The sequence below is a fragment of the Chelonia mydas genome, chromosome 1, assembly GCF_015237465.2.
Source record: "Chelonia mydas isolate rCheMyd1 chromosome 1, rCheMyd1.pri.v2, whole genome shotgun sequence".
Classification (NCBI taxonomy): Eukaryota; Metazoa; Chordata; order Testudines; family Cheloniidae; genus Chelonia; species Chelonia mydas.
This window is the reverse complement of record NC_057849.1, coordinates 111278914-111303523: the sequence shown is the minus strand read 5'-3', so window position 1 is coordinate 111303523 and position 24610 is coordinate 111278914. Positions and strand designations below refer to the sequence as shown.

Here is a 24610-nt window from a genome sequence, read left to right as displayed (position 1 = left end):
TGTATTTCTGTTCGCAGTGTTGTAAAATATTTTTATCATTCTTGGCACAATTTAGCAATTAGTAGAAATAAACTGAAAATGTAGTAAATGTTCACTTAATCATGTTATGCCAAACAAAATAACTTTGCATTTCTTTTCCCAATAGTCATTTGGTACCCTTCTTTTAATATCTCACTTTTTTTCTAGCTGCATGTGTTGCTTGCATTATGTAGGCTTGTACAGAGACTGGATGAGGCTCACCTGAGGAGTCAGAGGTGCCTAAGACAATACCAGAGCTTTTGAAGACTGTCTGTAGTTGAAGCAAGTTAACAGTTTGAATAATATCTAATGATAGCTGAAATTCCTTAAAATAAACACTCTTCTATTCTGCTTCCTTCACAGGGCAGTAGTCTAAACTCTTTCTATGACCAAAGGGAATACATTGGACGAAGTGTTTATTATTGGAAAAAAGTTTTGCCTATGCTGGAAATAATCAAAAAGAAGAAAAGCGTTCCTGAACCTATTGATCCTTTGTTCAAACACTTCCATAGTGCAGATATTCAGGTACTAACATAACTAGCTGGATTAGATTGAGGGGCTGGAAGCAACCTGAAACCTACTCTGTTGTAGAGCTGTGTAAATAATTGTTGTTTTGAGAGGGGGAGAGTTGATTCACTGGCAGTTCTCAAATCTTGTTTTGTGTCCATCTGAAACACAATTTTTTGTAAACGAAAGTTGGAAGAGACATCATTTTGGGTCAGCCAAAATGTTTTGTTTTGATTTTGGGCACTATTAACTTTTTAAATAAAAGCAAATGAAATTTTAGGCTAGATTCACAAAACTCCAGAGGAAGTAGTACTGGTGGCCACATTTACCCAGTAGCCTAATCGTTAGGGTACTCACCTGGGATGTGGGAGACCCAGATTTGAATCACCTCGCCAGAGTACAGAGTAGGTGAAGTGAGCTGTAGCTCACGAAAACTTATGCTCAAATAAATGTTAGTCTCTAAGGTGCCACAAGTACTCCTTTTCTCCCTAGTGTAGGGATTGGAACCCGGGTGTTCTCCCTCTTTGAGTGCCCTAACCATTAGGGCATAGAGTCATTCTCAGTGTGTCTCTGGCTTAGTGAATATTGATTTATACTAAGTATAACAGCTCCAACAGGGATCTGGGTCTCCCACATCCCAGGTGAGTACCCTAACCCCTGGGCTGTTGAGTAAAAGGGGTTTTGTGACTCTAGCTTGACACTTCCAAAACTATGCAGTGTAGCTGTAGCCAGTTTGGTCCCAGGATATTAGAGAGGGTGGGTGAGGTAATGTCTTTTATTGGACCAAGTTCTGTTGGTGAGAGACACAAGCTTTCGACTTCACCCAGAGTTCTTCAAGAACTGTATAAGCTCCAAAGCTTGTCTCTCTCACCAACAGAACTTGGTCCAATAAAAGATATTACCTCCCCCATTTCCAAAACTGTTTTTTGACTGAAACAATTAGCTGAAATAGACACAAATTCATAAAATGTTTCCCTCAACTTGAATCTGCATTTTTCAGCTTAAAAAAAAGTTTTGATTGAAAAATTTGACCCAGCTTTACTCTAGTGCTTCAAATAAGTGCAGAGTTCTGATTTCTGATATGGTTTTGTACATTTTAGTGGCTCAGTTACTGCCCTAATTTCTTAGCTTTAATAACCTTGCCAGAAATTCTTCCTAATGCCTGGTTTAAGCTTGGACTTCTGATGTCAAGCTGTTGCTCATTGTCTTGCGTACATAAACTGTGCTATTAGAGTAGTACCTTCCTTTCTTTATTTTTGAAAAATTGGATTTTTGTGCCTTTATACTCTGTCCTCTCTTGTGATAAATAAAATAATTTTGATCCTACGTGTTGCATGAGTAGGGCCCCACCAAATTCACGGCCATGAAAAACACATCCTTGACCATGAAATCTGATTTTTTTTTGTGCTTTTACCCTATGCTATACAGATTTCATCAGGGAGACCAGCATTTCTCAAATTGGCGGTCCTGACCCAGAAGGGAGTTGCAGGGAGGGAGGCATCACAAGCTTATATTAGGGGGTTTGCAGTATTGCCAGCCTTACTTCTTCCTTGCCTTCAGAGCTGGGTGGCCAGAGATCGGCAGCTGTTGGTCAGGCACCCAGCTGTGAAGGTGGCACCTCCGCCAACAGCTGTGCAGAAATAAGGGTAGCAGTACCGCAACCCTCCCTACAATAACCTGGCGACCCTCTTTTTGGGTCAGGACCCCTACAGTTACAACACTGTGAAATGTCAAGACTTAAATAACTGAAATCATGAAATTTATGATTTTTAAAATCCTATGACCACGAAATAGACCAAAATGGTAGGGCCCTATGCGTAAGGTATAATCTATATAATCCATGACTTTTTTTGTTTTTGTTTGGATTCTAGTTTAAATCTGTTTTTCTACTGAAAAGCCCAGAGCTTACAGCAGTCTAGTTAGTCTTCCAAAGGCTTTGTAAAAAGAAATGATTACATCACTGTTCTTATTAGAGACCTTTAAGCCTTAGGAAAAAGTAGTAGGTAGATATACTTTAAGAATTTATGCTGCTGCCCATCATTGTAGTATGAGTGCTGAATCCTCACTGTTCGCCCATGTTTATAATTTCTCGTTACTCTAGATTTTGTTCCATATAACTGTATTAGTAGGCTTTTTCCTTCTTTCTTTCCTTATTTTCTTGTCTTCCATTTCTGTACTGTATTGTGTTGGATGACATAAGGCTCTTAGATACATTGTTGCTTGAATTTTGTTGCATACAGAGTTCAGCCAACTCTTTGCAAGGAATAGTCTTGATTCTCCCCTTTCTACAGCATGTAACTTCATGTGAGCCTAGTTGCATCAATTACAAGTGTCAGCAATTCAACACTTGGGCCAAATTCTATGCTAGTAAAACTCTGAGATGTGAAGTCAGTTTGCCAGAGGTTAAACTATTGCCTTAAAACAGTTTAGGGCATTGACTCTCTTACAGTCAGGTGTAGATGCCATGATATGAGAACCTGAATAGAATCTAGGTGTGGGAGGGAAACCCTTTTGATTCAGTTTAAGATGTGCCCAACATCTGTGCAGTCAACAGTGATTCTGGGATAAAGGCTTATTTTTATTCAAAATTGTCTACATGAGTGTCAAGGATTAGCTAAGTATATTGTATTTACAAAAATACAAAATATTTATAAAAATATGGATGAGTCTGCTTGGGGCACATGAAGCATACTTTTGGATCTTTTTTTTTTGTGTGCGCACCAAGTATATAAGGACTTTTCCTTATGGAGATTAGGGAAGGAACTAGAAGGCATCTGACTTCTTATCTTTCTTTCCCAGAAAAAAAAAAAAAAAAAGAATAGTAATAGGCCAACATGATCTCATCAGGAGCTTTTTAATGACCTGAAAATCAAAAACTAATCCTACAGAAACATGGGAACATGTACAAATCAAAGGATGAGCTCAAAAGAATAGCATAAACATGTAGGGGAAAAAATCGGGCCAAGGCACAAGTGAGTTACACTTAGCAAGAGACATAAGGCAATAAGAGGTTCTATAAATGAATTAGGAGTGAAAGAAAGATGAAGGAAAGTGTAGGTCTGCCACTTAGCTGTGACGCAGGGCTAATAAGGGATGACATCAAGAGAGCTGAAATGTTTAAAGCGTTCTTTGCTTCAGTCTTCACTAAAAAAGTTAATTGTAACCAGTTAATTGACACAATATTAACAAGGGGGAAGGAACATATTTCAGAACAGGAAAAAACAGGTTAAAGAATATTTAGGTAAGTTAAGTGTATTCAAATCATAAGAGCCTAATGAAATTCATCGTAGGGTACTTAAGAAACAAGCTGAAGCAATCTTGGAACAGGTAGTAATTATCTTGAGAACTCATGGAGGACAGGTGAGGTCCCTAAGGACTGGAGAAGGGCAAACCTAGTACCTATCTTTAAAAAGGAGAATAAAGAGGACCCAGGGAATTATAGACCAATTAGCCAAACTTCAGTACCTGGAAAGATTCTGGAACAAATTCTTAAACAATCAGTTTGCAATCCCCTAGATGACGATAGGACAATAAGGAATACCCAACATGGGTTTGGCAAGAACAAATCCTCCCAAACCAACATAACTACTTTGATAGGGTTACTGGTCTAGTGGATAGCAGGGAAGCAGTAGATATGAGACATCTTGAATTTTTTTTGTAAGGTTTATGACACCATCCCACATGACATTTTCATAAGCAAACTAGGGAAATGTGGTTTAGATTAAATTAGTATAGGGTGAGTGCACAACTGGTTGAAAGGCTACTCAGAATGGTATCAATGATTCACTGACAAACTAAGAGGGTGTGTCTAGTGGCATCTTAGGGGTCTGTCCTGGTTCTGGCACTAGTCACTAGTTTCATTAATGATTTGGTTAATGGAGTGGAAGAGTACGCTTATAAAACTTGCAAATGACACCAAGCTGGGAGAGGTTGCTAGCACATTGGAGGACAGGATCAGAATTCGAAAGGTCTTGGACAAAGTGGAGAATTGGTCTGAATTCAACAAGATGAAATTCAATAAAGATAAGTGCAAAGTACTTCACTTAAAAAGGAAAAATGAAATGCCCAAATACAAAATTGGGAATAACTGGGCAGTATTACTGCTGGAAGGAAGCTGGAGGTTATAGTGGGTCACAAATTTAATATGGACCAGCAATGTGATAATAGTTGCATAAAAAGCTAATATTGTTCTGGGAAGTATTAACAATAGTGTACATAAGATATGGGAGGTAATCGTCCTGCTCTGTGTGGCACCAGTGAGGCCTCAACTGGAATACTGTGTCCAGTTCTGAGCACCATGCTTTAGGAAGGGTCATGGACAAATTGGAGAGAGTCCAGAGGACAGCAACAAAAATTACAAAGATTTAGAAAATCTGAGCTGTGAGGATAGGTTTAAAACAAACAAAGCAAGCTGGGTATGTGTAGTATAAAGAAAAAAAGACCAGGGAGCAAATGGGAACCTAAGTCTTCACATATATTAAGGGCTGTTAAAGAGGACTGATCAATTGTTCACCATGTCTGTTGAAGGTAAGACAAGTCGTAATGAGTTTAATCTACAGTAAGGAAGATTAAGGTTAAATATTAGGGAAAACTTTCTAGTAGGCTTCCAAGGGAGATTGTGAAATCACCATCATTGGAGGTTTTTAAGAACTGGTTAGACAAACACCTGTCAAGAATGGTTTAAGTTTACTTGGTCCTGCCTCAGCAAGACCTCTCAGAGTCTCTTCCAGCCCTATTTTTCTCTCTCTTAGTTGCCAATGCTGATGTTAAACATAAAATTCTGTTCTGACTACCAGGATAGTTTGAGATATGGTTGAGTAGAAAATGAGACTGTTCAGACTTTTTTTCGACACTATTCTGGTTTTTGCTTAGCTTTTTCTGGAGAGACTGGTAAAGTTGAAGGGACTAACACAGTGAAGATGTTTGTATTTGCATATTAAATTGAAGACTTTTTTGTGTGATATAGTTGTTTAGGGTCTCATGCAGTACAGTTCAGGGCCCTGGGTAAGTAGTTAGATATTGAAGTAACAAATGATATAGAATGTGATGACATCTTGGTTGGAAACCGCTGGAACTGAGAACACTTTTGGAGGAAGGGTTTTGACTGAATAAGATTTAAACTGCTTTGTGTGAATGCACATTTTCATAAAACCCCTACAAAAAAAAGCAGATGAGAATAGAGGACTAACACAAAGATACAAAATTCAATTGAGTATGTACAAACTTGTTGTTTTTCATGACTTCATATTCATAATTAAGTTAGGTGGCATTTCAACACATCGGGAAAAATGAGCAGAAGGGTATGTCTTGTAAACTGGCCAGACAACTACTCTGTACTTGATCTCAGTATAATGGCGCACACAGGTGTGTGGTATAGCAAAAGTTGCTTTTCTCTTGGTGTTAGAACAAGATATTTGCCATTTTATTTGAAATTTTTTCAAAACGTGTAGTATGTGTAGTAATACAACTTAATGCTCTTCATCCACAGAATTCAGTGTTTTACAAAGGTAGTGTATGCTGCGTGGCCATCCCTCTGTCAGTCTCTGAGGGAGGCCATGCCGCCTCACTGTCGCGTACCTGTAAAGGTGCTCAAAGGGGGGAATTAGATTCACCTAGTGCTCCGATCCTCCAGCTGGGCAGAACAGTACAGCAGTCTTTGAGCCGCAGGCCCAGTCAGGGCTGGGGAGCAAAGCAATGGGTAATCTCTGGTCTGCAATCAGGGCAGAGCAGCTAAGCAGTCTGAGTCCCAGGGTGGTGAGCACCATAAAGTCTAGGGGCTCAGGTGGGGGTGAGCACCAAGAGAGTCTAGGGGCTCAGGTGGGGGTGAGCACCAAGAGAGTCTAGGGGGCTCAGGTAGGGTTGTGTGAGATGCGCAGGCCTCCTGGCATGAGGAGGGAGACTACTGCCACCCCAGGGATGGGGTGGCAAGGGGGACGCAGGCCTGCCCAACTCTACCACGGTCCCAGCCCAGGACCCTAATAGTGGCAGAGTGGTCTGCCACTGGGTCAGCGGGGATCTGCCCACAACATAGTGACTCTGTATCAGGCCAGCTCCCAGCCAGACTGTTGCCTGGTTTCTCTGGGCTGCTTCCTACTTTCCCCCTTGGGTGTACTTGTGTCTGTCATCTTGGGGAGCTCTGGCCAGTCTGCAGGTGTCAACCCCAGCAGCTCCCCAGCGTCTCGGTCTGCCGGCAGCCCCGGGGAGATCCAGCCAGTCCTCAGGAGGCAGCTCCTCTGCAGGCTCCAGCAGCAGGCGGGATGCGTCTGTCTCTTGTGGTGGCTCCACCACAACTAAGCTGCAGGGTCTGCCTTTTGTACTTCCCTTTCCTATCGCACCCTTCCACTTCTGGCGGAACAGACATGGCTCTTCTGGTTCAGCCCACCAGGAAGCATGTTGTAGTCCCTCCCCGTCATTCTCTGAGGGAGGCCACACCACCTTGCTAAAGGTAGATAAACGCTTTTTTCCCTGTTTTACAGATAAGGAGACTGAAGCATGTAGTCTCGTCACTTAGGGAGCTGGAAATAAAGTACAGATCTCTTGGCTACTACTCTAGTTGCTTTTTAACTCTGTACCTCTTCTGGATCACAATGCTTCTCATTTCTGTATGCTTCATATATAGTTAAGCAGAGACATGCAGAATCTGAAATGCTGTAATGACTGAGTTCCATCATTTGAACAAACAATACTGCACCTAAACTTAAGTTTACTCTGCTGTGGGCCATGTTAGCCACATAATAGTGAAAGTCAAAAATTGAGAAATATTAAGTGGTGTCTGACCAACATACAATATCCACCTCTGAAAACATGAAGGTATGTGAAGTCTGACAGAAAGGGAGTGCTGTAAAGCTGTTTAAGCCTGAACTTTAGGCTTCATTTTAAAGGGACATCAGCTTGAAATCTAGTCTTTCAAAGTTAAAGTTGGTTTCAGATACTACTCGTCCCTTAGTCCCCTTGTCATTAGTGAATTTTCTATGTATATAAAAAATTACGTACAAACTACGTTTAAGGAACATTATTTAGATTGCAAAGTTGGAAATTCAGAAGTTAAGATATGCCAGAGATGCTCTAGGCGTCTCAGGTTAGACACGTAAAGTTAATGGACTCTTGACTTCAATTTCTCTTATTTCCCCATCTGTAAAATAGGGATAAAGTCCCCTCATCACTGGGATGTTGTGAAAATAAATTCTTTAGTGTCTGTGAAGCACTCTCATACTATGACGGGTATGGAAAAGCCCATAAAGAAATAATTCCATATTAAGTGCAGAGTTTGAGTAATGTCTAGTAAAGAAGTATACGGAAAAACCAATATGGAATAGCTGCTCATTCATTGTGAAGTGTTCATCCTGAGCACAGAACAAGGAAGGGGTTGTGTGGAAAAAAATATTATGTGGTCATGTAAATAAAGACTGTGTCATAATACATATGCTTGGGGGGGCTGAACTAAGGTTGCAAAGGCATTTCCTGAATTGAGTGCCTAAATTTGCAACCTTAATGTTCTTTTAATGTAGTGGGGTGTGTGTAATTTCCAAGCTTTTAAAAAGGCAAACTGCAAGGTAAATTCTGCTTAGCTCCTGTGGCACTGGACTTCAGCTTGTTCAGTACAGGTGGAATTGTCAAGAAATGCTGCAGCAAAGTTGCAGCAAGTCTCCATTGAGCACATTCAAACTACTGTTTTTAATGGCTTGTAATTTGGCCAGATTTGGGCAGTTTTTCACCGGTATCTTAAAAAAGCACATCTCTGACACACAGGCCAGCCCTCTGCCAAATTTCAAGTTCCTGCTCAAAAGTATGGAGGAACTAGAACTGTTGGATGAAAAAGTTGTAAGGAATTCTTTATCATGGGCAAAACAATGTATGTTTCCTAACCTTGTTCTTGGAAATGGCTAGACCATTTTTGTTGAAAAATTTTCCAAAAAATTCCACCTGAGGCAGGCAGACAGCATGTAAAATTTCAGCCTCAACAATTAGTTTGGCAAAATTTATAAGCAACTGAAAACAGGATCTTATGGTTTCCTGACATTCCCCACAGTTATAGGTGATGCTAACAGCTCCCCCTATAATTTTTATCCCCAAATTCATACAGAAACTGAGTACTCAAATTGCTGTCAGCTGCACAAAGTAAACAATTTTTCTTTCAATTTCAGTAATCTTAAATGTTAACAGTCCAATAGACAGCTTAAAAGTTCAGGTATTTTTAAAGTTGATAACATCTTTTCAAAATGTTACACAGTGGGGACAATTCCATTGGATGTCTATTCTGAACTTTTTTTCAGGCTAATTTCATGTGACTCAAATGTTTTTTTTGTTCTTGTGTTCCCTGTGCAGCAATAAATGTGTTTAGAAATATTATTGTGACTATCAAATTGCTCTCAAAAATACAAAAAGGACACATTGGCATCTGAGCTTTTAAAATAGGGGGAAATAAACTTCCAATAGGAATGCTTTTATTAAAGCACTTCCAAGAGCGTGAGGTTAAATGTCCTTTGTATCAAGCAGTTGCCTAGAGGATGTAATATTTACTTTAAATTTTTGACAAAACTTCTCTTTGTAGGTTTCTCAGGTTGCAGAATATGAAGAGGAGGCATATATAGCATTTGCTATGTTGGATGCAGTTGACGGAAAAACTGAGGATGCTTTGCTAGCACTTGAAGCTATTAAAAACGTTGTTTCATATTGGAATCTTGCACTAGTAGGTGTAACTCTTTTATTTTAATTTTTATGTTCTTAATACTGCATGGTAAAAATCACTACTTTGTTGGCTAGATTTTCCAGAGAAAGGCTGAAGAGATTGAGAATGATGCACTCTCACCGCAAGAACAAGAAGAGTGCAAAAGTCACCTGCAAAAGAGCAGAGACTATCTATTAAAGATCATTGATGAAAGTTTTACAGACACTTCAGTAATTGAGAAGGTATGTAATTTGGTTTGCTTTGTAGTTTTACTGATGGAATCCTTTGCGTCAGCAGGAAATCTCATCTTTTAAATTATCCTTTCAAAATTTGATAGAGCATTAACACTTTCTTCAGTGAAGTGTTTTGCTTTACAAACCAAATTCAGTGTTCAAGAATGAGCTATGCATTTAAAAGGACTCTGTGTAGTTTGTTCCTAAAATGCAGGTGGCAACAGTTCTTTTCTATTTTGGAAATATTTTGTTATGCACATTTTTTAAAAAGCTTTATTTAAAAAAATTTGTGAATCAATACTGTAGTCAAGATTCTGAAATTGAACTAAAATAAAGAACTTTTACTTTTGGACAAATATTAGGCCAAGGTTAGAATGGAGATTAAATATTTGACTGCATTTAACTCTATATCTTTGACTTAATCCTAATCAGTCATTGCTTACAAATACTCAAGTGGGACTGATGAATCAGGAAAAGACACATTTATATCCTACTTCTGGTTAGACGAATCTTACTACTGAAGTTCATGCAGAATTATATCATTTAATATTTTTGTCCTATGTATAGTGATGTACATGCAGAGTGGGCATTGAGTTTTGGAAGAGACAATAAGTCATAATATGTCATGTAAACAATAGTAGTTGACAATGTCAAAAGTCGTGGGAAACTGCCGAGAAAGATTAGTTTATTAAAAGCTAGAAAGTTCAGGTTTTGCATTAGTAAAAATATTGTTTGGAATCTATTTGTTCAGATAGAGGAATAGTCATCTTGAAATGTGGTATTTTTACATGAAATTCTATTTGCTAATAGTGCTTTATTACTCCAATTGCACTTGAACTCAAAAAGAGAATATATCCCTAAACCTCTTTGTGCACTGCAATTCTCTCCCAGTTACCAGTGTCAATAGAAACTGTTAAGGAGATGCTGGAAACAGTAATTCAAGAACTTGGGGATTATGGTGAAGAAGGAAGTCCTGGTTTCAAGAATGGCCTATCCCGAACTGTAGATTCAGAATTTAAACACTCCACTCCATCACCAACAAAATTTTCTTTATCACCAAGTAAAAGCTACAAGGTATATCAAATAACACACAAAATTCTTCTGAAATGTATTGTTTTTAATTAATGTGATAAGATTCAATTATTGTTCTTTCAGTTCTCTCCCAAAACTCCCCCTCGTTGGGCAGAGGATCAGAAGTCTTTACTTCAGATGATCTGTCAGCAAGTAGAAGCCATTAAGGTAGGTAAATCCTAATTGAGTTAATGTATCAACAAATATGTAGTGATGATTTTTAACACTGTATTGGTACTAAAGTTAACATTAGATTATAAAGCTCAAACTGTTAAATTAAGTTAAACTTCCAGTGTGTGATGAGATTTCCAGTTATATCAATGGAATTAAAGTGATTAAATCTCTGCATAATTTGAAGAGTATGGGTGCAAGTGTCACTGTATAGAAATTTAATTTCAGAATCTATGAAATTAGTGCATAAGCAGATAAGGGTATCCTTCTGTGGGACCATACACTGAGCATGTGAATTCTGTTGATTAGGAGAAGACTCTTGTAGTTTGTATAATAAGGCTTCTCTTTTCACACCTCTCAAGCCAAAAATTATTTAAAAAAATGGATTTTGTTGGATGGTTGTAGAGGCAGGACAGAAGCACTATGTAAGGTATTAGTTTCAAATGTACTTAACATTGAATGGGGTCACTAGTACTGACATCTAAAAATGGGTTTAATTTGTTCAACCTATTCTCTGTCAGATTGGTTCTTTAATCAGTTTATTTGATATTGCACTTAAGCAGTAAAGTTATGAAAGTCCAGAAGTAAAACAAGAAATTCATTTTTGTTGTCTGAAATATAGTTAATGGTGATTAAATTATCACTGACCTTTCTCCATATTTTAATAATTTTCCTAACAACTGCACTGCTGCTGGCCTGATAGGGAATGAATAAGAATAATTTTCTGTTTCCTATGTTAGCCTTGTAAAATTATACTTGCCAGGCAAGCAGTTGTTTGTGTGTAAAATATTTAGTTTTCATTATTATCATAAGGAAGCTTTTGGGTCTAGGTTGCTAAACTTTCATTATCCCTTTGCCAAGGCTGATATGTTTAAATTTGAAAGCACAACCTTTTATTTAATTTTTAAAATTTTTTTTAAGGTCTGCATCTTTGAGTAGAATCTGTTGGTAATGATTTGGAAAGAGCTAGAATCTTTTAATAAGTAAAATACCATATTTGACTGTGTATCCATGTGATCTCACTTGAGTCTAGGTACACATGCAATATTGTAGTCTTTTGAATAGTGGTGTCCATTGGGCTGCCCCATGGATGTCCTCATGGCCACCACCCGAAGGCAGGCAGAGTGTCTGCAACCATCCTGTTACGTCTTACTGCCCATGGCAATGAGATAAAACTAGCAGTGTTCGCCCACTACCGCTTAGTGGAACCTACTTGTACTACGTTAGGGTTAATCCCACTCAAAATATTAGTCAGTAATTTATTTTTATTCTGGTTGTATCAAAACAATTTCCTCCCTGTCTTTTCCCTCCACTACTCTCCCCCCCCCCCCCCCCCCCCCCCATTTAATTTCTCCCTTGGTGCACAGCACCTCTATCCACAGAAAAATGATGGATTGAAAGCCCTCGAGCTTTAAACTGTCATCCTATGACAATTTAATTCCACTCACTGATGGCCACAACCCGTCTGTTTTTGCCTCTGTGAGAGTCTTGCGCCAGATTGCTGCTCTGTCAGTAATTCTGAACAACAACAAGGAAGTCCAGGGATGCTTATCAGGATCTATGCTTCCTCGAAAATCTGAGGGAAGCAAGAAGAGATTTCAAAAACTGGTCCATGCCCTGCTATGTGTCAGCAAAGAACTTTGCCATCCACTATGCAACACCTATAGTCCGTACCAGCAAATAATTCTTGGCACCATCAGACAAAGATCTGGCATCAGACCACCTCAGTACCAACTATCACCTCTGCTCCAAAAACTGATACCTCCTCACCAAGATAAGGGTGGTCGAGTCATGATTCCCAGCACTGGTCCCTTCCTTCCCGTAAGGAGAGGCTAACACTTCACTTTTCAGGGAACAAAACACTAATCCCATAACAGAGGCAAGTGATGCCAGCTCAGTCTGACTCAGCACCAAAGTAGTACAAGCCACATTCTGTATCGCTGACTGAAAATAGCAGTAATCATCAGACGCTGGCAAAGACATTGATGGCAGCATCAACATCAGTACCAGTACTGTCATTGTAAGCCCTGCCAGTAACTGCTGATTTTATGTTAAAGGAGGTAACCATGTCCCTGGCATATATTTCTGACCTCTTGGTATTAGGGGCACCTTGAGGTTTGGCTCTGCCTCTCAAGGTCTGTTTATCCCATCATTGGGACACACCTGTTCTCCATCCAGTTGGGAGCCACCTTTTCTCTCACACAGGTCAGAAGACGCTCTTTACAGACCAGAGACTCACTTTAGAACTCCAGCATATCCACCTCAAACATGGCAGTTGCCTGTTCAACCCTATCAGAACTGGCCTTACCTCATGTAATGCTCCACCTTGGTGCTACGGAGCATGCTGCGGACCACATTCAGGTTCTAATCTTACTCCTGTCATTTAAGGAAGCATAAGGAGTCTGGAACCCCTTCTTCATCTATTGCCAGACCATCATTATTTTTTCCTTCCCCCTGGTCTGCAGAGAGGGGAAAAAACAAGAGCAGCTGGCAGAGGAGGAACAGGCACTATTGCCAGCAGCACCCTTAGTCTCCCAGGGACTAGTCATCACCCTCCTGGGGAGACAGTCTATCCAGCTCCTCTGCCAGCTGCTGATGACTTCAAAGCATTTCGGAAGCAACTTTCCCGCATTGCTCAGACTCTTGAGATAAAAGGAAAAACTCACAAGCTTTTTGATATTCTGCACTCATCTGCTCCAGCTATGATAACTCTGCCAGTTAATGAAGGCATCTTGAATCCAGCCAAGACACGGTGGCTGACGCCAGTTATGCTGCCTTTTGTGGCTAAGAGAGCGGAAAAGAAATATCAACCTCCCTTAGGGGTACCCCAGCAGTTTTTCTTTAATGCACATCTACATCCAACACCAGGTTCCTTCATGGTTTCAAGACCAAGCAGACTAAGAGCATAAAGATAAAAGATAAAAACCCTTAAAAAAAACTAGACTTATTTGGAAGAAAGATTTATCGATCTCACTGGAGCTTGGAGTTGCTAATTATCAGGCTTTATTTGCAAAGTATAATGGTGTTGCTTGGGAGAGGCTATCACCCTTTATAGCTAAACTTCCACAAGACTGCCGAGAAGAGTTGAAAAGCATCATTGTTGAAGGTCAACTAGTAGCTAAAACATTGCAACAGACCACCATGGATGTATCAGACATGATGACTAAAGCCATGCCTATTGCTGTAACCACACGCAGGGCTTCATGGCTGCAAGCCTTTGGCATGCTAAGAATATTGCAAAGTATTTGAGGGCACAGAATTACTTTGCATTAGCATGGACAACTGACTGCATGCTCTCGAAAGCTTCTAGGGCCATAATTTGTTTTCTGGGCATCTACACATCAGCCCAAAATTGTAAGACCTTTAGATGTAAGGGCAGTCCAGGCAGACACCTGTCGACCTTCAGTAGTAGTCTTGAGTCCCTGCCGAGGAAACAGCTGAGACTACTGCTTTGGCTGTTGGTCAGTCTGCACCTACTTCCAAGCAACAGGTTTGACGATAGATTCGAGAGCCACACTCTCAGACCACTCAAAAGCCTTGCCTAAGTCCCACCTTTTGGATGTTGGCTTGCTTGCTTCCATCAGGTGTGGACTGTGAAAACAGAAAAAAGTTCTGCAAGTTGATTGCCCAGGGCTATTCCATCCAATTTCAGTCCCCCTTCCCTGTCTCTCTTCAGGGACCCTTCTCATAAAAATCAGCCAAAGGAAGAGCTAGTTTATCTACTTTGCATAGCAGCCATAGAGCAATGCTTCCCAAACAGTGAGCCATGGCTACTTTGGGGAGCCACAAAGGGTTCATGGGGGAGCCACAAGTGTTTTTTGGGGAAAAATCAATATGCCTGTTCTTTAGTTGTGTGGGGGTTGTTTTTTTTTTTTTTTTTTTTTTTGGGGGGGGGGGGGTTTGGTGTGGTGTTTTTTTTTTTAAACTGAGGGTATTTAATCTAGGCTTAAAAACCCCCTGCACTTTATCTGTGAGTCTGTCTTAGGCTGCTATTGCTGCTGGGGTTGGGAGCTTCTCTATGCCCTCTGCTCTTGCAAGGGGCCTTCAGCAGAGAGACTTCCTGCTGAGGTAAGAATTCAGCAGGAAGAGTCTTGGCTGAAAGCACCCTGCTGGAGTGAAGGGCAAAGAGAGGATCTCAGTGCTGGCGGCGGCAGCAGCAGCAGGTAGGGGAAGGAAGGGACTCCGAGGGAGAGACAGATGCCTCTTACCTTTATAGTGGAACAATTTTTGCCATGTGTTAACCTTACATGTAGCAAACGTTTGACTGAAGAAGATTATTTTAATAAAGTTAAACGTAAAAGGAGGAAAGTAGATATAATACTTTCAGTGCTTGAATTTTTATGTCTTGATGCTAGTGTGGAAAGTTCATAGCATATCATTAGTTTTCAGGTCTTCGTAGATGAAGGCCTGAGACCAGGGAAACTACAGACATTTAGAAACCAAAGACCGAGAATTCATAAACAAGAGCAACAATTTTTTTCTTTCAGAAACAAGAATTAAAGTGTCAGAAAAGTCATTTCTAAAAAAAATTATTCCTCAGAAAGCCTTAGATGCATCTTTTATTGTAGCCATGCAAATTGCAAACAAGCACACACCATTGGTGAGCCCCCATATTGAAAATATTCAGCTATATTCTGTATCTGGACTCTTGATTCCATGAAAATCCACCTTAAAGCAGTTTCCATGGGGCATCTGTCCATTCAGGTTTTTTTTGACCCCATGGTATCCAGATTTCTAAAGGGATTATCTTTGACATGGGATCTCAACATTGTCCTTATGATCCTTGCGGAGCTCTCCTTTTGGCCTTTTCCTGAATGCTCTTCACACTTCCTTTCGCTCAAGCTGTTTTTAATCTGCCAGAGGGGCCAGCAAACTACATGCTCTCATGGCTGACCCTCTTTACAAAACATTCTATGGGGGTAAGGTGGTATTGAGACCCTGTACCAAACTTATTCCCTGTGTAGTGTTAGACTTTGGTTTGAATCAGTCTGTCATTTAACCTGTTTTTCTCACCAAAACACCATTCCTTCTCCTAGAGAGAAGCTCCCTTTTAAAGGGCTTTTGTTACAATAGGAGAGTCTTTCAGACTCTTTTTACTGCCATCTCTGATGCTTCTAGTGGTCCCAGAGAATGTCAAATGATTACGTAGTGTGTGTATATAATAAACCTGTTCCTCCAAATATTAAAATACATTCCACTGGACTAAAGCACAGTGTCTAGTCTTTTGCACACTTCCTGAACATTCCCAAATCTGAAACTTGCCAGGTAGCTACATAGAGTACTTTCTTTACTTTCATTAAACATTGTCCTTGGCCTAACTGCAAGAACAGATGCCAGATTTGGTAGGGCAGTGTTAGTCATTGTTTGGCTAAAGTGGGAGCCACATGGATGACAACATCGTTACTATAAGGCAAATAAAAGTTATTCTGCAACATTAGTAAATTTTCTGTGTTGGAGAGCATATTATTGGTTCCCTGTCTTTGCATCACTTCAAGATTAAAAATAATTAACTCAGCTATTATATAACTTAAAAATATTTCAGTGTATCTGAGCATCCTCTACCAATATTTGCTAAAAAAATCAAGGGCAAGGGCAGATATCCAAGTAAAAGCTCATCCTTTGGCTCCTCTCTAAGGATGACTTTAGACAAAAGATTTGTCTCTAGCTGTTTTTGTTTCAGAACTGTTCTTTTTAGTCTACTAATGTGTGTTTTTTCCTTTGACTGGAAGATTTAGATATTTATATAATGTTGAATATGGCACTTCGGGTGTATTCAATTCATTTTTTGCTAGTACTTGACTTTTTTTTACCTACATATTTGGTTTTGTGTACTGGCTTAGTAGTAGACTGTTAATTCATACAAAGAAACCTCTTCAGTGTAAATTGCTGTATATGATAAACAAAAACAGCTATAGTAATCTCTTCCTTCCAAACTGAGGCTTGGGTGTCAAGGGTAAAAGTCAGTGTTTGGTAAACAAAGTAAAACTGAGAATTTTTAAGGCTTTGCATAGATAGTATTAACCTCAAAATAAACATCTGTTTTAATATTCAACTACACCTGTCTTTTTAATTTTAATGTAAACTATATAAATACTGTCTCCTGATAGAATGAGATGCATGAAATGAAACTCAATAATTCCAACTCAAACTTGTCATCTCATCGGTGGCCTGCTGAAGGCTATGGCACAGATACAATGTCAGATGGCTATCAGGGAACACAAAACTTTCATGGAGCTCCACTAACAGGTAAACTGGTGTTGAGAGTTTAATCAGTTACTGTATCTTGTTTTCAGAAGACCTTGGTCAGCCTCTAAAATTGCTATAAATTAGGCATTTAAGGTTTAAACACTGCAAATGAGCTTAAAAATACCTTTCTGTTGAAAAGCATTACCTTTTGAAGATGGTTCTTTTTTGGGTAATGGCAAAATAGAATTACTCTTGTGTTTCTCTTTTAGTTGCTACCACTGGCCCATCAGTCTACTACAGTCAGTCGCCTGCATATAACTCTCAGTATCTTCTCAGAACAGCTGCTACCAATGTAACACCAACAAAGGTGAGGAGAGATCTGTTAATGTACTGCTTTGAACTACAGTCTTTATCAATTTTCAATTTCTATATGTGAAACTGATTCTTCCAATGAAGACTTTTAGGGATAACCTTGTGTGATATTCACACTTATGTGGATTATGCTTAATGCCCAAATGTGGATGACCTACTGAGTGAGTCCTCTCAAATTCTGGTGGTGTGGGAGGGGGTGAACCATCAAGAGCAATCTCTTGCATTCGTATTTGAAGTATATATGCTCACTATGATATCTTCTACTGAGAAAATCTTCGACAATACCTAAGATCCATTTCTCTGTAGGATGGGAAGAAGTTTTGGGAGTAGTAGGAAGGAATAGAGAAGAAACAAGCAGTATCTTCTCAAGCAGCTAGGTGTTTCTATAAAGCAAATCTTTGTAACTGTTCTGCTTCACTTAATATTAAGGTCTATACATTTTAAAGATAAAAACAAAAACATCAACAAACTTTTCAGGGCAGGGATTGTCTTATGTTTGTACAGGCACTACCATAGTACAAATAGAAAATAATAATCTATCTTTTTTTTTTTAGGCTCCAGTCTATGGCATGAACAGGCTTACACCTCAACAACATATATATGCTTATCAACAGCCAATGCATACACCACCACTGCAGAACACCTCTGCCTGCATATTTTCCCAAGAAATGTATGGCGCTTCTTTGCGTTTTGATTCTCCTGCTACTGGACTTCTGTCTCCACGTGGTGGTGATGAGTATTATAATTACAGTGTTCCACAAGCGAGCACAAATCCACCATTGCCTGAGCCAGGCTATTTCACAAAACCTTCAGTTGGTCCTCTGATTCCAAAGTCTGCAGAATCAAAGGTGATAGAATTTGGGAAATCTACCTTTGGGCAGCCTGTACCAGCAGAAGGAACAAAATCCTCTTTCACAACACCTGCACAATCAACTCAACCAACCACTTTTAAATTTAACTCTAATTTCAAATCTAATGATGGAGACTTTACATTTTCATCACCTCAGATTGTAGGCCAGCCCCCCAGTGCAGCTTTTAATAGCAATGAAAGCCTCTTGGGTCTTCTGACATCGGATAAACCTTTACAAGATGATCGATACATGGGGCAAAGAACAGTTCATGATCATACAACTGGCCAAAGAAATGCCTTCAGTTTTGGTAACAAAAATATTTCAGGCATTTCATTTACAGAAAATATGGGTCAAAACCAACCTAAAACTTCAGGTTTTGGCAAGGGTGACATATTCAATTTCCAAGATCCTGGAAAACCAGTGTTTGGAACCCCAAGTTCAGATCTGGCCAATAGAAGTCATGAAACTGATGGAGGAAGCATCCATGGTGCTGATGATGATGATGATGGTCCACACTTTGAGCCTGTAGTGCCACTCCCTGACAAGGTTGAAGTAAAGACAGGTGAGGAAGATGAAGAGGAATTCTTTTGCAACAGAGCAAAGCTGTTCCGTTTTGACACAGAATCTAAAGAATGGAAAGAAAGGGGCATTGGAAATGTGAAAATACTAAGGCATAAAATATCTGGGAAGATTCGGCTCCTCATGAGGCGGGAGCAAATATTGAAAATCTGTGCAAATCACTATATAAATACAGATATGAAACTGCAACTAAACGCAGGTTCAGACAAATCATTTGTATGGCATGCTTTAGATTATGCAGATGAGTTTCCAAAACCTGAGCAGCTTGCCATTAGATTCAAAACACCAGAGGAAGCAATGCTTTTCAAGCATAAGTTTGAAGAGGTGCAGAATATTTTGAGAACCTCAAATGTTGGTACACCAGCCATTCAGAGTGTTGGGACTACAAGAGAAATAGCAAATCAGGATAGCAAGGAGCCTTGCAAAACTACTCCTGGAACCCTGAATTTTGGATTTCAGTTTAAGAAAGAGGAGATGTGGCAGTGTAATGTCTGCTCAGTGAAAAACAGTTTAACTACTTCCCAGTGTAGTGCTTGCCAGGCTCCAATCCAAAATACAAGCAGTTCTGTAAAGGGACCTGATGGCAAAAGCAGTTTTACAGTTACATCAGCTACATCTACACCGATATCCTTTTCTTTTGGTAGGGAAATCCCATCCACATGTACTACTAGTGGATTTGGGGAACAGTTTATGTTGAAGGAAGATCAGTGGGCTTGTAATGTGTGTCTGGTTCAAAATGAAGCTACTGATAAGAACTGCTCAGCGTGCCAAAGTCCGAATCCAAGAAACAAGGAAATGCATGCTGTACCATTACCTGAAACTTCAGCAGCTTTCAAACCCAACACTGATACCACACACGATAAATTTGGATCAGTTTTTGCTAAAAAAGAAGGTCACTGGGATTGCCATGTTTGCTTCGTGAGAAACGAGCCCACTACATCTAAATGTGTTTCCTGCCAGAATCCAAATAGAACTAACATGCCAGTATTTGGTCAGCAAGCTTCATTTAAAAGTGGCCAAGGAGATGTTCCGAAGACTACACACAATGATTTTGGAGCTGCATTCTCTAAAAAAGAAGGTCAGTGGGATTGCAGTGTGTGCCTAGTCAGAAATGAAGCAAGAGCTGTAAATTGTGTTGCTTGTCAGAATCCCAATTCACCAAAACAGTCTAATGTGTCTACATCTACTATTCAAGCATCTCTTACTCCTGGAGTTGGTTCTACTGCTGATGCAAGTAAACCCCAGAAAAGTGGATTTGAGGGACTCTTCGCTAGAAAGGAAGGGCAATGGGATTGCAATGTTTGCTTGGTACGAAATGAAGGCTCTTCAGTAACCTGCGCAGCTTGTCAAGCACCAAATCCAAGTAATAAGCCTGTTGCTGACGCCCCATCAACTCTTACATTTGCCCTTAAAAGCAAATTCTCTGAACCTGCTGGAGGACAACTGGGAACAGGTTTTAAGTGTGACCTTTCTGAAAAAGGTTTTAAATTTGGCCATGCAGAACAAGGAAAAGCACCTTCTTCCTTCAACTTTCAGATTCCTTCAGATACTGAAGTTAAATCTGGAAAAGAAGGATTTAGCTTTTCAATGCCTGTGCCCGCAGGTGGATTTAAATTTGGCATACAGGAGCCTAGTAAAAATATCACAAGAAAGGATGAGCCACCCAAAGAAAGTACCAATGGCTTCTTAAACAGTGGTGATGAAAAAGAGAAAAAGGAGACTCCCTCAAAGGGTGTAACTGGTATCCAGTCTCATAATGTCTCTAACAAACAGAACAGTGATTTAGTATTTGGCCAGAATAGCAGCACTTTCACTTTTGCTGACCTTGCAAAAACTACTTCTGGAGAAGAATGTCAGTTTGGTGTAAAAGATCCAAACTTCAAGGGTTTTTCAGGTGCAGGTGAAAAGTTATTTTCCTCACAGAGTTCTAAAGTAGCTCACAAGGCTAATACTTCTGTTGATCTTGAGAAGGAGGATGATGCATATAAGACAGAGGACAATGATGATATCCATTTTGAACCTGTAGTCCAGATGCCTGAAAAAGTGGAATTAGTGACAGGGGAAGAAGATGAGACCGTGCTCTATTCACAAAGAATAAAACTATTTAGGTTTGATCCAGAAACAAGTCAGTGGAAAGAACGTGGTGTTGGCAACTTGAAAATTCTTAAAAATGAAGTTAATGGCAAACTAAGAATGCTAATGCGACGTGAACAGGTACTGAAAGTATGTGCAAACCACTGGATAACAACTACCATGAACTTGAAATCTCTGTCTGGTTCAGACAAAGCATGGATGTGGCTAGCCAGTGACTTTTCTGATGGAGATGCAAAGTTGGAGCAACTGGCAGCTAAATTCAAGACGACAGAGCAGGCTGAGGAATTCAAACAGAAGTTTGAAGAGTGTCAGAGGCTGCTGTTGGATATTCCACTGCAGACCCCACATAAACTTGTGGATACTGGTAGAACAGCTCAACTCATACAGAAAGCAGAAGAAATGAAAAGTGGGTTGAAAGATCTCAAAACCTTCTTGACAGATGATAAAACTAAATTGACAGAAGAAGAGAATAAAAACTCAGCTTCAGCCTGTAGTACTTCTGATTTAATTATAAAGCCACATGCTGAAAGCACTGGGCCTACTCTGGAGTGGGATAACTATGATTTACGTGAAGAAGCATTGGATGATAGTGTAAGTAGCTCTGTGTATGCCTCGCCTCTGGCAAGTAGCCCTGTGAGAAAAAACCTATTTAGATTTGGGGAATCTACAACAGGATTTAATTTTAGTTTCAAATCTGCCTTGAGCCCATCCAAGTCTCCTGCCAAACAGAATCAGAGCAGGTTGTCTGTAGGAACAGATGAAGAGTCTGATCTTACTCAGGAAGAAGAAAGAGATGGACAGTACTTTGAACCTGTGGTACCTTTACCTGACCTTGTAGAAGTGGCAAGTGGTGAAGAAAATGAGCAAGTTGTCTTCAGTCACAGAGCTAAACTCTACAGATATGATAAAGATGCCAATCAATGGAAAGAAAGAGGTATTGGAGATATAAAGATCTTGCAGAATTATGACAACAAACAAGTTCGTATTGTAATGAGAAGAGACCAGGTTTTAAAACTCTGTGCCAATCATAGAATAACACCAGACATGAACATGCAACAGATGAAAGGAACTGAAAGAGCCTGGGTATGGACTGCATGTGACTTTGCAGATGGGGAAAGAAAAGTAGAGCTCTTAGCTGTGCGATTTAAACTACAAGATGTTGCAGAGTCATTTAAGCAAATTTTTGATGAAGCTAAACATGCCCAAGAAAAAGACACCTTGATTACACCTCTCTCTTCACGTGCCAGTACACCAAGAGAGTCTCCATGTGGCAGAATTGCTGTAGCTGTACTGGAGGAGACCACCAGGGAGAGAACTGATCTGAACCAGGATGGTGATACCTCTGATGTGACTGTAGAGGTTTCAGAGATGTCAAGCACTTCTGAAACACCAACAAAAACGGTGGTTTCTCCTCCAAAGTTTGTATTTGGTTCAGAATCGGTCAAGAGCATTTTCAGTAGTGAAAAATCAAAGCCATTCACATTTGGAAATACTTCAGCTACAGGATCTCTATTCGGTTTCAGCTTTAACTCTCCTTCAAAAAGTAAAAGTGAAGAGGATAGTTCAGTGTCTCAAAACATAATGCAGAGAGAACTACAGCTCACAGTAACTGAGCCTCAGGAAAGCTACACTGCCAATCAGAAGCCTACAGACAGCCAGGGAGAAAATTACTTGGTTACATCAGCAGCAGGATCCTCTAATTACACATTTAAAACACTAGAAAAAGGTAAGCGTTGCCCAAATTGGCAACTATTTATACTAAGTAGTTGTTTTACTTTGAGAAGGTTATTGAAAAATTTGTCATGGAAAGCGGTTAGTGGCTTTTTATTGCAATGAAAATACTGTAAATTGTGTCCCTGTAATAAGAGTAAAGTGTTCTCTTCAGTGGTTGAATGCAAACTTCATGTTTCTTGCAAATACCTCTTTAGCTTAAAATCTTACGGTTTTGTCCTTCACTTACAATTGTTCTCTTTGTGCATGGTGAGGGGGCAGGGGATGTCTGAACTATTGTGCTAGGTCAGCATAACTCTGCCCATATCTAGGAATTCAGACGAGCTAGTAATTACCTATGCACTCGGGCCAAAATTTTCAAATGTGGTTGCCTAAAGTTTGGAACCGGAATCCATAAGTTGGACTTGTACCTAAGTAGGTAGTCTTGTCAGCACTTAGAATCACAGAATATCAGGGTCCAACCTAAACCTCCCCCACTGCAACTTGTGACTATTACTCCTTGTTCTGTCATCACTTCTGAAATTATGCCTTTTATTTTGGTACTTAAATACAGATGCAGGGACCTGTCTTTAGACAATGATGTTTGAAAACTTTGGCTTCCATTTCTTTATGGAGAGGCACAGTGGTTTAGCTGAAACCTGCCATAACATAAAAACTTGAGTGCTGCTGATGTATTTTGACTAGGTGGTATTAGTAGAATGGTGTAAACTAGATTTTTCGTCTTACTGTTTTTTCTTATCTGATTCCTAAATTTTTCAGCAGCAGAGTGAAATATTTGTCAGGGAAATATCCTGCTTGAAGACAGTTGTATGGTATATGAAATTTGACTCCAGTCTCTTGTGATCAAAGTGCTGCCCACAGCCAGTCACTTCAGAGGTCTGGTTTGAAGAGGCTGCACAAATCCTGGTATTGCTCTGTTGTCTTAGCAGACAGAATAAATTATATAACTTTGATTTATTTGTATCTTCTGCTGGGCAAACTCTTGGGCTTCACCTTTAAATAGCCATGTACAACTTTACAGTAGAAACTGAATATTTCATTGCATTATATAGCTAGTAATGTTTAACATATTAGGGCCCTATCAAATTCACAGTCCATTTTGGTCAATTTCACAGTCATCAAATTTTAAAAATAATAAATTTCATGATTTCAGCTATTTAAATCTGAAATTGCAATGTTCTAATTGTAGGGATCCTGACCCAATCAGGAGTTGTGGGGTGGTTGCAAGGTTATTGTTGGGGGGGTGGGGGGTTGCGGTACTGCTACCCTAGCTACTGCTGGCGACAGTGCTGCCTTCAGAGGTGGGCAACTGGAGAGCAGTGGCTGCTGGTCAGGAGCCCAGCTCTGAAGGCAGATCCGTCGCCAGCAGCAGAACAGAAGTAAGGGAGGCATGGTATGGTATTGCCACCCTTACTTCTATGCTGCTGCTGGCAGGGCGCTGCCTTCAGAGCTAGGCACCTGGCCAACAGCCACCGCTCTCTGGCTGCCCAGTTCTGAAGGCAGCACAGAAGTAAGGGTGGCAATACCATGACCCCCCTAAAATAACCTTGTGATCTCCCTGCAACTCCCTTTTGGGTCAGGACCCCCAATTTGAGAAAAACTGGTCTCCCCTGTGAAATCTGTATAGCGTGGGGTAAAAGCACACAAGACCAGATTTCATGCAGAGGGAGACCAGATTTCATGGTCCATGCTTCGTTTTTCATGGCCATGAATTTGGCAGGGCCCAAAATATTATATGAAGCATATGATTGTATTGGCATTTAAAAGTTGGGGGGGGGGAGGGGGAAGAGCAGTCAAATCAATTTGTTAAATAGAAATACTTTGACTAAATTGCAGTAAAAAATGGACAATGCAGAATTTTGGACTAAAAGTGGATTTCAGAATTATGACAAGTATGCAGATCTATGTAGTAAAGTATCCTGGTAGGAAAAACTTGATAGCTGCTGCTTGTTTACATATATTGAGTAGATTGATAAACAGGTACAGCAGGCAATGCAAATATTCATTAGCTGATTGTGATCTCTAGATACTGGAGATATACACTTAAGAACTTAGATATGTTTGTGCCCCTCTAAAAATCCAAATAAACACTTAAACCCACATAATTTATTTTCTAGGATTTAATTTTA

The 24610-nt window shown here is 39.9% G+C and overlaps 1 protein-coding gene across 2 annotated transcripts in view; it reads left to right on the top strand.

Annotated features, from left to right (window-relative positions):
- LOC102945770 (ranBP2-like and GRIP domain-containing protein 3) overlaps positions 1 to 24610 on the top strand; it is a 65676-nt gene that overhangs the window by 20556 nt on the left and 20510 nt on the right. For both annotated transcript variants that reach the window (XM_037897561.2, XM_037897568.2), the window contains exons 13-20: positions 382 to 543; positions 9077 to 9214; positions 9289 to 9435; positions 10318 to 10500; positions 10582 to 10665; positions 16776 to 16914; positions 17124 to 17221; positions 17781 to 22476. In XM_037897561.2, the coding sequence (XP_037753489.1) occupies positions 382 to 543; positions 9077 to 9214; positions 9289 to 9435; positions 10318 to 10500; positions 10582 to 10665; positions 16776 to 16914; positions 17124 to 17221; positions 17781 to 22476 (5647 nt within the window). The remainder of the gene's footprint in view (positions 1 to 381; positions 544 to 9076; positions 9215 to 9288; positions 9436 to 10317; positions 10501 to 10581; positions 10666 to 16775; positions 16915 to 17123; positions 17222 to 17780; positions 22477 to 24610) is intronic.